The sequence below is a fragment of the Aspergillus steynii genome, assembly GCF_002849105.1.
Source record: "Aspergillus steynii IBT 23096 chromosome Unknown P170scaffold_9, whole genome shotgun sequence".
Lineage (NCBI taxonomy): Eukaryota > Fungi > Ascomycota > Eurotiomycetes > Eurotiales > Aspergillaceae > Aspergillus > Aspergillus steynii.
The window spans coordinates 749,455-761,794 of NW_020194406.1; the positions used below are offsets into that span (position 1 = coordinate 749,455).

Below are 12,340 nucleotides of genomic sequence, written 5' to 3' on the forward strand. Positions count from 1 at the left end.
CGTGTGTCTGAAAGACTTGTTTTTATTTACATGCGCATACTACGACATATCGGAGAGGGTTGGGAGTTGGGACCTCCTCCGTAATCCTAGAGAGAGTAGCGTATCGCTCGGATGGTGATGGATGGCGCAGCAGGGCACATCATCGCTCGTAATTTGGGGCTTTGCGGTGGTAGCCGGTCGCTTCGGGTCTGAGCCTTAGTTGGTAACTTAGCAACTTAGTACTCCGTAGAGTAGCGTGTTCGCGCCGATTAATATCACATTCACCGGCCTAGGCTGACTCCGCAGTTGACCAGCATTCGAGGAGGAGAAAGGGAGAGGGGAAATCAGCGCCGGGATTCGTTTCACTTAACCACCCCCCTACGTCTAGCGATCTGATCCGGTCAAATCCTCCTTGTCTTTGGTGCAACATGTGCGCTCTTCGTGTTCGGATAGATCCCGCTTCTCATTTCCCCATCGAAAGTGGTTATCAATAATGGGTTATTGAGCAGATCGGCTGAGGGTACACCGGACTATCAGGAGGAAATGGAATACGACGATGATGTACCATGACCCATGTTTGACGAGTGATGGTCGGGGGGGTTCTCCACTTTATGTATTACTGAAACAGGCAAACATGACTTGAAAAAGAGAAAAAAGAAAATCCATAAGTTATCGGGACTAAGATCCTGGCTGCAGTGTCACGGTAGATCAGAGTGGGGCTCGGGGGGGGGCATGGAAAATATTGAATATTAATTTTGAATTATTAATCTTCCTGTCTTACTGCATTCTGATGATTTGGTCGGGTCATTTGGTAAGGCAAAGTGGCAATTTTCTTTAGTTTGTTTGGCCTCCGACATATCTCATCTCATCCAGTGATTACGGAGTATATACTACGACGCCCTTCGATCCAGCATTTACTCCTACAATGGAATACGGCGTATGACCGCCAATGCCCAATAATGATTGTCTGACCGTTGGTGGGTCAGTTCCAGGCCACGGTCAAATAAGGGGGACGAGAATCCCTGGGAATCCTCCGCTCTGAGTGGCCATCGAGCAAGTCCAAAGGTCTTCGTGGTGGGGAAGCATCTCAAACCGGGACGGGCGGTCAAAAGATTCACAACTCCTCAAGACGGCAAAGTATCAGACGGGCTGAAAATCCCAGGCGATGGAGTATGGCGTAGGCGACTGGCGAGGGGCGACGATCAGGTTTTAGGCTTTGCACCATCGGCCGAGAAGCCAACCATTGGATTTCCGCGGATTCTCCCACCTTCGATGCCCATTCCATGGGTGGTTGCAGGTCCGGACTACTGGCGACTAGGGCGACTTCAGCCATGGCATTGGGGCGCCTTAGTCCCTCCCTGGAGTCTGTCCCGTCCCGGGAGTAAAGCCACATGGCTGAGTCAAAATCTGCGCAGCAGCCAATTTGATCGCTCCACTGTATTACGGAGGACTGGATGGGGTGTCATTTCCGCTGAGGACGAGAACGATGGTGGCTGTTTGCGGCCCTTACATGGGAACAGGCAACATGTGTCTATATTGACTGTCCATACTCTGTAATAGATATCATCACCGCATGGAATTCGAAATTGCTCTCTATAAGAGCTCAACTATAGTTTCTCAGTCGAAACACGCTATTCCCACTGCGGTTCCATCCCCGTATACGGTGGTATCGGTGTACACAATTTCGGTAATATCAGCTTCCCTGATAGCTCTACTCTGTACGACACTGTCATTGACTCCAAGAAAGTCTATCTTTCAAAGACATCGAACCGACCAACTGGTCTCGGTCTGTATCTTTCCGACTGCATGCAAATGCCTAACCCCTTGCTCAATATGTCACACAACGGCAGATCTTTCTAGATACCAAAGAGAGACATTCGATATGCTATGCTAACCCCTACGTCACACATGAAAAATGTAGCCTAGGTCAGCATTCATCGGAATGTATCAGTACTTCGTTCTCGCCATCCCCTGGGAGCCCCTGACCAGGAGACTAGGCACGCAGCTTACAAGCATGGCAGTGCAGCTTGGCCTATTCGATGGCTCATAGCTGAAGAACAAAGGGATATGCTCCAAGGTCTGGTGATGCATGTGATACTGCCGACCGCTTTCTAGAGTCTGTACTAACACATGGATCTAGATTCACTCACCCGGTGTATAGTATACACCGAGCCTTGAAGACTGCAGGCGTAAATAACAATGCCCAGCTTGCTCTTTTACAGGCCAAATGTCAACCGCCGCTATAGCCTCGACGCATGAGCTGGCAAGACAACATGCCAATCATATGGGAAACGTACCTATAGGCAGCCATATCGCCGAACCCCAAAGTTTACTGCGTACTGCGTGCAGGATATTCAAAATCCCTGTCCAAGATCTCCTGGCGAAGCAAACGTCCCGCTGCCACGCATGCATAGCATCACTGCGCTGAAGAAAAAGTACACTCGATACATCCAACCAGCCGACCGGGATAATCCCTCGTTGCGTCACGACTGCTGCATCGAGAGACAGGCGCCCAAATACAGGCGCTGGGGAAGGCAACGAGATTGCAGGGGTGACAAACTATGCGGGATATCTTGAATAGCCTGTCCTCGGTCAAGGAGAGACAGTAGGCTGAGAAGCAAGGCCCGTCGAGACAGGTCCCCATCCCCTGGGTTCATTGGAGTAGAAGACGGATTGACCGGTAGGGTTAGCCATCGAATCATCTGCTGTAGAGAAGAGGGCATGAACAGCCATCATGCAGTAGGTCTGGCGCAATTTAGACACGAGACAGCGACTGCCAGTACTTTGAAACTAGCATGATCATCTGTGGCTCAATTTTCCTGTCGCTGCAACCGCGTAGAAGTTTTGGTCAATTGGGGATGCAGAACCGGTCCTGTCCGCCTGTGTTACTCCGTAGACGATGACGACATACCGAATACGCAATAGTGACTAGAGCCGTAGTCGTTCGAATACGTTAAAGTATGCCTATTTCTTACCTGGCTATCTTAGTATCTCGTTTGCTGTCAAGTCGGCTCCATAGAATATCAGGAATATTAGGGGGTAATTTACCAGCGACTGCTGCGACGGATGTATTATTACCAGTCTGTATCCTCTCTCCGTACGTCGTGTACCCAGCGTACGATAATCTCGACTCCGGAGTACTTAATTACTGCTAATAGTGCTGCACCCAAGCGATCCCGGCTAAACTCCTCCGAGTCTAGCCCAGTGATGGTCTTGGACGAGGGGCAAAAAGTGGGCGTTGTGGAGCCGCGAATATTCGGTGGCTGGGAAGCTGGCACGTTGCCCGGGATGATCAGTCACTCTGCTATTCTGGTTTGCTCTTTACGGAGGATGATGATTATTATTATTGCAGGCCGTCGATGTAACGCCGACCGCAGGGGCTATCGATTCTACACTAGCTGACTAGCAAGGTTTGAATGGGTTGATCCTGCATACTTCCATACTCGCCGTCCGGAGTCTCGTTATAGGAGTAGCCTTGGCTTGACTACGGTTCGTCCTTCGCAAGCCTTCTTTTCTCGACGTGGGGTCGACGACTCCGTCCAGGAACCTATTGGATACTACGTCGTAGTCTGGATCATCGGCGGATAAAGCGAGGCTATTGACTTTTTCTAGAAGTCAAGTAAATTGACCACGTCTCCCTTCTCAAAGCGGTAGCGTACTCGATGTGGCTGGAATTAAATCTCGGGTCACTGCAGGAATTCCCACTCGGATGTGACATGACACAATGCTATCTCTCTGTTTTCAGGGGGCGGTTTCTCTCTCGCAGTAAGGGAGAAGAAGGAGAGAGAGAGGGGGGAGAGAATGCACAGATCACTGAGTGGATCCAGTGGCAAAAGATGGAGCATCTCGAGTGCATGCTGCATACAGTAAGACTCGGGACTAGTTGGTAGCGTAGTTTACTCCATACGCAGTACGCCGTAGAGCACTGGACTGCGTATGCAGGACAAGGGTGCAGTAGTTAGTTCGTCTTGCTTGCGGTTAGGGTTGGATGGAATGCGGCCGTCTCTCCTTCATGCCACAGCCACAGTTAGTCCTACGTACGTCCGACGGGGTAGGCACCAGGATTATGATGCTATTCTGGTTTGAACTGCGGGCTGAGACTGGGGACCGGGGAGAGAATGCTAAAGCAAGACATTGTTCGTTGTCGACGGGGGAAATGTTCTAATAATACCTACGACAGAGGGATGTGGGCGCTTACGATGGTGATGCAGCCCCTGTGTTGTCGGAAATACCTACAGATGATGGTGGGGATGATCCAGAATGGTTTTATTTTATTTTTATTACTATCATTTTTTGTTGATGATTGGATCATGTCTCATTCAATCACATGGGGGACTTTGTGATGGACTGCAGCCATGGCGGTTGGGCAGACGAAGTGAACAGAGTAAGCTGCATCTGTAGTCGCCGGGCGCCGTGATGTCGCCTGCAGGTTTGGCCTGACATCGGCGCTTCGCTCATCTGGGGATCTCGCCAGAACCCGCTCTGATTTGCCGCTCAAATCTGCAAGTTGCAGGACCTACAGAGGCCCGTCTGTGTCCGTGTCTGCGTCTGGAGCCCATCCTGGTAACGTTATCGCCCCCCGGCTTCGCTTGTATCACCAACTTCTAACTATCTCCAGTGTGTCTGCCGGACTAATATGCTGGACCCCCTCCCTCGCGCAGTCCTCCTGATTCCTTCTTTTTTTCCTCCCCAGCAAGTGGGTCAAGCGCCGGTTCCTCTGCCAGCAAAAGCAGGGCCGCATCGTTGGAGGCGGGGATTACTCTCGGTCTCACTGTCGCTCTTAATATCGCCCCCCTCTACGGAGTAAAAACCAACCGAATACTATGCCGTCCCAAGGCGAGATGAGGAGTCAGACAACCCTCCAGACTAACTAACAACTCACGCGGTGGTCGTCACCTAGCATCTTAGTATCTACGGAATGGGCGTCTGGACCCTGTGCGGGGATCATTGGGCACGACTTTTGCCCGCCGCCACCGAAAACTGCATTCGCGTGCATTGCCAGGGAAAAGATGGCCCGGTCGGCTCCCTCTTGCTCACCTGAGCTCTCGTCTTCCTTGTCGTGATGGAGACTTGCTTTTGCTTCGGATGATTGAGTCCGTGGGCGCCGCCCATCCATCCATCCATCCGTCCACTCGGCTCGGGCGCAGACCAGGAAAATAAACTAATTAAATAGAATAAAGACGCCTTGTGACCCATTTGTCGATAGATAGCGCCCGCTATCGATTCAAAGGCCCAGAGTCCGACGCGGTCAAAGTGTAAGGTGAGGACGCAAGGCAACTCGTGGCTCAGATGCAGACTGTGTGCTCGTCCTTACGATGGCCTTATTGGCGCTATCGGCATCACTATCACGGCAAGGCACCATGTGCCCGGCGTGGACTTCACCTTTCTGACGGTGCGAAGATGACGCACGCATGTAAGGTGTCGGATCTCTCTTCATGCGGGTTCAACCTGTTCCGCTTTGTCTGGCCTTGTCCTGCATGCAGACGCATTGGGGAGGTTGAATGGGATAGATGTTATCCGTATCCCTCGCACTTTGCACGCTGGCTATATGCTGGGGGTGAGGGATAATGCTCACCGATGGAGGACCAAAGACTGGGAGAAGAGAAACCATGAGCTCATTGTCGGTCTTCTTCTTTCCTTGGCGATTAACGTATACTTGGGTGGATGTTCTTGATTGCCGTAGGAGATCAACCTAGGAGATACAAAATGTAGTGTTTGATTTCAGTCTTGGTCTGTTTAACTCGGGGAGATTATGTGTAGATGGCGTGGTCGGCATAATATGGCTTTTATAGTTTCTGATTTGGAACCTTTGGTGTCTAAGAATGATGTCAGAGTAGCCTCTTGTTCGTAGGGGGGGCAGCATAGGAGGGTGCTCTTGTTTTTATATCATTCGTAGTTGTCATGCTTGACTACGAGTATAATTGTCACAGTTCGATCCTACGGTCCAAATTCTTATTAAGATAAAATGTTGGTTGCAAAAAGGTGTGTGTTCTGTCCTTGGACATAATTCAGAGGTGAAAATATATAATAGTGCCACACCAGTCCAAGAGGTTCGCGAGACAATCCTCCCACACAGAACATTCTTTTGACTGAAAAAATCCCCTACAGACAAACCATCGAACCCCATCATGAACAACTCTCGGACTGTCTAGACTAGAGGAATGCGCGACGTGAAGGCTGGTTTGGGCCTCGGGCGAAGTGGAGCGACGTCATAGCCGCATCCCAATCCGTCGCGACTCTCAACCTTTACTCGGCCAACTCCGGACTGAGCATCGCCATGAGAGCCTGAGCGACAGGACCAGCAGAACGACACCGAGAACCATCGTTGCTTTCGAGCCATGAATAATGAACAGCCCCGGGGTCCCACTGTAGGTCGATGAATCGCACCAAGATGCCGCCGGAGCTGACTCGCACTCGAAAGGAAGATGGAGGGGCAGATACGGACGCCTACAATAAGCTAGAGGTATGGCAGATCTCCATCCTCTGCTTTTCTTGAACCCACCCCGACTCTTCCCGATCCCTTGACTAACATTTAATCGCCATGGGCTTTTCCCCCGGGTTTAGGTCGTCATCTCGCCGGATTGTAGTCACCGTCGCAAGTCGTCGTTAGTCATGGCCAATGAGTCCGGCAAGATCCCGCATCTGGATCGCCCCGACGAGAAAACCGCCTGCTTCGTGCATTCGCTGATCGCAGGAGAATGGGTAGATCCGTCGGTCCACGCTCGAGATGCACAGGATCGCGCGGACCTTGGCCATGAGGAATTCATTATCGGCGATGGCGTGGAGGACAACGACGTGATCGTCACAGATACGGGAGACGAGCGCACAAGGACCGCCCAAACGGTGGTGCACTCGCGCCACCTGACGAAGAAGCAGCTATCGGATATGGCCTGGAATGTGCGCAAACTGTCCAAGAAGCTGGACAGCATCAAGCTCAAGCTCTCCGTCAAGAACGTCTTCCTGGTGACCAAGGCGGGAGACGAGACCGTCATCGGCCACACGCGGGAAATTGTGCGGTGGTTTCTCTCGAGTGATCGCGACACTAAGTACCATGTCTACGTGGAGAAGCGATTAGAGTCCGAGCCGGAGTTTGCGGCGTCGAAGTTGCTCCAGGAGGAACCCTCTGCCGAGGGCCGACTGAGGTACTGGGATACTGACTTTGCGCATGAACATGCCCATTTGTTTGATTTTGTCATTACCCTGGGAGGAGACGGCACGGTTCTATATACGAGCTGGCTATTCCAGCATGTTGTACCGCCAGTGCTCTCTTTCTCGCTGGGGTCCTTGGGATTCCTGACCAAGTTCGACTTCAATCACCATCAGAAGACACTCGAAACGGCCCTCAAGGACGGCGTGGCCGTTAGCTTAAGACTCAGGTTTGAATGCACGATCATGAGAAGCAACCCGCTTCCGCAGGGGTCAGGGAATGTCAAGCGAGATATGGTGGAAGAGTTGATCGGTGAAGAAACCGACGGCACGTTAACGCATAAGCCGGATAAGGTTGTTCAGATCCTGAATGACGTTGTTCTCGACCGGGGACCGAATGCCAGTATGTCCCCGTCTTCTTTTCGAGTGCCTATGACAGCGCGATTAACAGCCTACAGCAATGTCATCCATCGAGTTGTTTGGTGACGATGAACACTTCACCACGCTTCTGGCAGACGGGGTTTGTGTAGCGACTCCGACAGGATCTACGGCATATAACCTGGCTGCCGGGGGCTCTCTTTGCCATCCTGACAACCCGGTAATCCTCGTCACTGCTATCTGCGCCCACACGCTGTCTTTCCGGCCGATCATCCTGCCGGATACCATTGTTCTACGGATGGGAGTGCCATACGACGCACGGACAAGTTCGTGGGCCAGCTTTGACGGGCGAGAGAGGTAAGTCAATGCCTCAGCAAAGAAATGACTGGGCTAGGCTGATCGCAATGACAGAATCGAGCTACGCCCGGGAGATTACCTGACCGTGTCGGCATCACGATATCCCTTTGCGAACGTTCTTCCTCAGAATCGACGCGGCAACGACTGGGTGCAAAGTATCTCCAAGACACTGAATTGGAACTCTAGACAGAAACAGAAGAGTACAAAGTAGCAGGTAGACCGGTCTATCATCAGCAGTTTTGAGGTTTACTATACTAAGTGTAAATGTGTAATTGATTTATGTTTTCATAGTGCGCATAGCAGGTCTATTGGGGAATTGATATAGAAAGAAAAAATCCATGCAAGGGTAAAAATGCATGGGCCCGTTCATAATTGATGTGTGATTTTATCTAGAGCGTCTGAAAGGTTCTGGAAATTACCATGAGCAATTGAAACCCATTAGGGCCCATCGGACTGGAGCTGTGGAGGTTGGGAATGATTTTTTCGGCGTTCGCTAGAAGCTTCGTCTGTTGGCGCGTTTCCCCGGCAGCCTCAGGCCGACCCGCTGCACTATAAAAGGCTGCTTTCTCCCGAAAATTTTCATTCTTCATTCCTTCACTCATCCGCTCAACACGCTTGGAACGGGAGCTTTATGCAACTCCCAACGAAGCCTGATGCATTGATTCTTACTGAATCTGCCTCTCTTACTCTTTTCTCAACCCTGCTTTTCCAATTAACTAACTTGGTAAGTCGCAAACTTTTTCTCTCAGTTCCGGATCCTCGATCAAAAAGCCTCCGGGCTCTTATGATGAAAATTTTTTCCTACATTCGCAGTTTCCACGCTAGCCGTCGCTTGAACCCATCATAGACGTGCTCTGTGCGCAATACTTCCTTGGATGTCTGACTATTTTGATCGATTCTGGATCTGATTGAATTTGGATTTTGATGTCGAGCCAGTGCTAACGGTGCTGTTCAGCAGGTTTACCACACATTGCCTTCAGGATTGGCAGCGACACCTATGCCTATAGCTTAGATATAAACATGACAATACACATATTTGACAAGCATTTGATCTCCCTGTAATCGTAAATGAAGTTGTAGAAAAGTCGAAAGTGCACGAGTGGTGCTGTGCGGCGCCGTAACATCTCGATGCCACCAACAATCCTCAGTCCTCCGTCCATCATAGTCCATCAGTCGGTCATTCCACTCGACCTGTCCTTACCTAGACCCTTCAATCGATCACATCGAACCCAAGAACCTACCCATCCTACCTACCACCTAACAACCCAGACCACCATGCCCCAGTCTCCCTGATCTAGCGCTGATCTCACCTCCCATCCTCCGGACCTCCATTATACCCGCCCATCTCGACCTTTCCACATCACCACCCACCACGACAACACAGCATGGCACAACCCCCACGGCATGCTGCCATGCTCTCCATTAGCAACAGCAACTCCAACCCCGCCACCACCGACAAACCCCAACCGACGCAGCAGATCCAGACCATCGCGCAAACATCTCCGGGGCTGCGCGTCCCCTCCAACCGCAAGACCATCTACGATAGACACCTCAACCGCAGCCGAAATGCCGAATCCAGCCGCGCCAGCTTCGCCTTCCTCTTCGCGGAGATGGTCACTTACGCTCAGAGACGGGTTACGGGGATTCAGGATCTAGAGAAACGGTGCGTCTTCCGTCCATCCCATCTATCTAGCTACAGTTGAACACGATAGATAATCGTATACTAACTCTCTCTCTCCAGCCTCAACGAACAAGGCTACCCCCTCGGCCTCCGCCTCCTCGACCTCCTCTTCTACCGCACGATGTCAAGCTCCACGTCCTCGTCGCTCTCCAGCTCCTCGACCTCCGCGTCGCCGCCGAACCGCCCCCTCCGCGTCCTCCCCCTGCTGCACCTCATCCACGGCCCGCTGTGGCGCCTCCTCTTCAACCGCCCCGCCGACGCCCTCGAACACTCCGTCTCCCCCGACACGCCGAACGAGTACATGATCACCGACAACGACCCCCTCGTGAACACGTACATCAGCGTCCCGAAGGAGATGAACCAGCTGAATTGCGCAGCCTTCGTGGCCGGCATCATCGAGGGTGTCTGTGATGGGTGCGGCTTCGAGGCTAAGGTCACGGCTCATAATCAGCCGACGGAGATGTGGCCGAGTCGGACGATCTTCTTGTTGCGGTTCGGGGAAAGTGTGATGGAGAGGGAGAAGGTGTTGGAGAGGGCGGGGGTCAAATAAGTCATAAGTTATTTGGCTCGAGTCCAGTCGAGAGGGAGGATTGGTTGATGTTTGTTCTTTTTCAGCGGAGTTGATACTTGTCGGCGGGGGCTTCTTTTTTCTTGCCCCTGTTATTCTGGGAAATGGGCTGTTTGGGTAGATGGGGCATTATGTGCGGTTCTGCATTCAGATCTTGATCGGTGTTAAGGAGCTTGCTTTCACCGGCGGAAAGGGACTTCTAATCCCAGGCAATCAACTTGATCGGCCACGGCTTTCAGTTGTCTGGAGGGAACAGACCCAGGCCACTTCGGGCCGGCTCCGGCTCATTATATTGTGCTGGCTGTTTATGTATATGCAGCAGATGGCTGGGGATTTACTGTTCGATCTATCGAGCAGATGGCGTCCGGGTGTAAATCTATCTACCCACCCACATGAGGCTTTAAATACAGCGAGGAAGAAGAAAGATGGATCCAAATAGGCAAGAAAGCCATGAGACATTAACCCTGAGCCGCCCACTTTCATGATACCCAGCAACGCCAATAGAAATAGAATGGAATTTTTGTTGGTACATGCGGTCCTTAGGAATCACTTCCCACTCGTCTTCGTTTGTCGCGGTCATCATAGGGCGAAGGGCTTCGTTTCCGCCGCTGGCTATCATCAGGCCGATATCGATCGCCCGAGCGGTCTCTGCGATCTCGTCGAGGGGATCGAGACCTCGACCTGCGTCTCTCGCGGACGGGACCCGCGTTAGCCCCCGTAGGGCCTTTGGGACGGTCATCTCGGCGATCAGGCATGAACCGTTCGTCCGTGATGCCTTCCGGCGCACCCTCGAAGCGACGCCGATTGTTGAACCCTTCCCCAAAGCGACCCGTATCCTCGGACTTCAGATCCCTGTACCGCGTGCGGCCCTTCTTGCCGAGTTTCGTCATGTCCCGAATCTGCATGTACTGAGGCAGCGTCTCGCGCGAGACGTCGTCCACGAACCGCGCACCCATGACGTTTCGCTGGTCCAGTCCTTCACGCTCCAGGTCGTCGCGAAAGAAGGCTCCCTTGTGGAAGTAGCGCTGCATGAACCCGGTCTGGCCGCGATTCGCCTCCTTGTCTTCCTTCTGCCGCGCGATGAATTCGTTGTCTTCGCGCTCGCGCTCCTCCGCTGTCAGGTTGCGACGGCGCTCGATCTCCTCGCGTTCCTTCTCCGATGCCTCAATCGCCTCGCGCTCGCGCTTGATGCGCTTCAGTTCGCGCAGCTTCCACGCCGCGTACTCCGCCTCCGGGTCCACCCCGTCTTTATCGTCGATGGCGCCTTCTTCGGCGAACTCGAGCTCGTCGTCGTCGTCCCAGGCCCGGTTGGCCGTGCTGCGCGCCACGGCGTCTTTCTCCAGCTGGTCGCGAATCAACATGTCTGCTTTTTCTTGTCGTTGGGCCTTCCGCGCCTCGCTGTCGGCGCCGGAATCGACGGGGGCTTCGGATGTCGGTGCTGGTCCTTGGCCGTCTTGTGCTGGGGCTGCTGGTTTGCGATTGTCTTTTTTGATGAATGTAGGTCGTAGGAGAACCCGTCGGGGGGCCTCGTCTTCGGAACTGCTCTCTTCTTCTGAACTTTCCTCCTCCTCCTCTTCAGACCCTTCCTCTGAACTTTCCTCTTTCCTCGCTGGGACCTTGTCCACAGGAGCAGCAGCAGCAGAAGGAGCAGAAGCATCACCCACATTGTCGCCCGCAACACGAGGTGCCACTTTCCCCCCCTCCTCCTCTTCCTCTTCCTCCTCCTCCTCCGTCACAAACCCCTCCTCATCATCTTCCTCTTGAATCTTCACATTCTTCACCCCCTTCGTCACCGCGCCCGCCGGAAACGAACTCGCCTTCGGCGGCGGCGCCTTCGCTTGTTCCCTGCGCAACCGCTCCTGTCTGCGCCGCTCCTCTATCCGCGCCTTCTCTGCCTCTGCTTCGGCCTCGTCGTCGTCTTCTTCCTCTTCGGAGGACGGCTCCTCGGCGACGGCTTTTCCGGGTCGGTAGCGGCCAGGGCGGACTGGGTTTGCGGTCATGCCGCGGTGGTGGGAGGGGAGGGGGGGTGGCATTTTCTTTTTTTTGCCTCCTTGTTTTTCAATTTGGGATCGTACTAGGGAGATGGAGCGGGTATCATGGATAGAAAAGAGGTAGGGAAAGCATGAATAATGAGGGTAGTTAACTAACTAACTACCTGCGATAGTAAGTAAAATCCGTAGCTCGAGCTCCGACCCGAGCCAGCCCAGTTCCCGCCCGCCGATAATTAGACG

At 52.8% G+C, this 12,340-nt stretch overlaps 4 protein-coding genes across 4 annotated transcripts; 3 read left to right on the forward strand and 1 right to left on the reverse strand.

The window, feature by feature from the left end:
- The first annotated feature begins 1,462 nt into the window (after positions 1–1,462).
- On the forward strand, positions 1,463–2,040 carry P170DRAFT_283832 (uncharacterized protein). Its single transcript, XM_024843200.1, has one exon. The coding sequence runs from the start codon at positions 1,553–1,555 to the stop codon at positions 1,871–1,873; it is 321 nt and encodes a 106-aa protein (XP_024699655.1). The 5' UTR covers positions 1,463–1,552; the 3' UTR covers positions 1,874–2,040.
- Positions 2,041–6,248: 4,208 nt separating this feature from the next.
- Positions 6,249–8,227, forward strand: P170DRAFT_416924 (putative NAD+ kinase). The gene is made up of 4 exons (XM_024847150.1): positions 6,249–6,442; positions 6,544–7,528; positions 7,584–7,860; positions 7,915–8,227. Exons 1-4 carry the CDS (start codon positions 6,356–6,358, stop codon positions 8,069–8,071), a joined length of 1,506 nt encoding a protein of 501 aa, XP_024699656.1. The 5' UTR covers positions 6,249–6,355; the 3' UTR covers positions 8,072–8,227.
- Positions 8,228–9,242: 1,015 nt separating this feature from the next.
- On the forward strand, positions 9,243–10,091 carry P170DRAFT_368426 (trafficking protein particle complex subunit 5; the record flags this gene model as incomplete). The annotated part of the gene is made up of 2 exons (XM_024844859.1): positions 9,243–9,523; positions 9,602–10,091. Coding segments are annotated over 2 exons (771 nt in total), but the record flags the coding sequence as incomplete, so codon positions are not given.
- A 557-nt stretch (positions 10,092–10,648) lies between these two features.
- Positions 10,649–12,142, reverse strand: P170DRAFT_450491 (microfibrillar-associated 1 family protein; the record flags this gene model as incomplete). Its single annotated transcript, XM_024851128.1, has 1 exon — positions 10,649–12,142. The coding sequence occupies one exon, from the start codon at positions 12,140–12,142 to the stop codon at positions 10,649–10,651; it is 1,494 nt and encodes a 497-aa protein (XP_024699658.1).
- Positions 12,143–12,340: the final 198 nt, after the last annotated feature.

Bases quoted from the DNA above. Each gene is read 5' to 3' on its own strand.
- P170DRAFT_416924 (XM_024847150.1), top strand. From the start codon at position 6,356: ATGAATCGCACCAAGATGCCGCCGGAGCTGACTCGCACTCGAAAGGAA. The intron at 6,443-6,543 runs GTATGGCAGATC...CCCCGGGTTTAG, and splicing joins ACGCCTACAATAAGCTAGAG to GTCGTCATCTCGCCGGATTG. The intron at 7,529-7,583 runs GTATGTCCCCGT...AACAGCCTACAG, and splicing joins CGACCGGGGACCGAATGCCA to CAATGTCATCCATCGAGTTG.
- P170DRAFT_283832 (XM_024843200.1), top strand. From the start codon at position 1,553: ATGGAATTCGAAATTGCTCTCTATAAGAGCTCAACTATAGTTTCTCAG.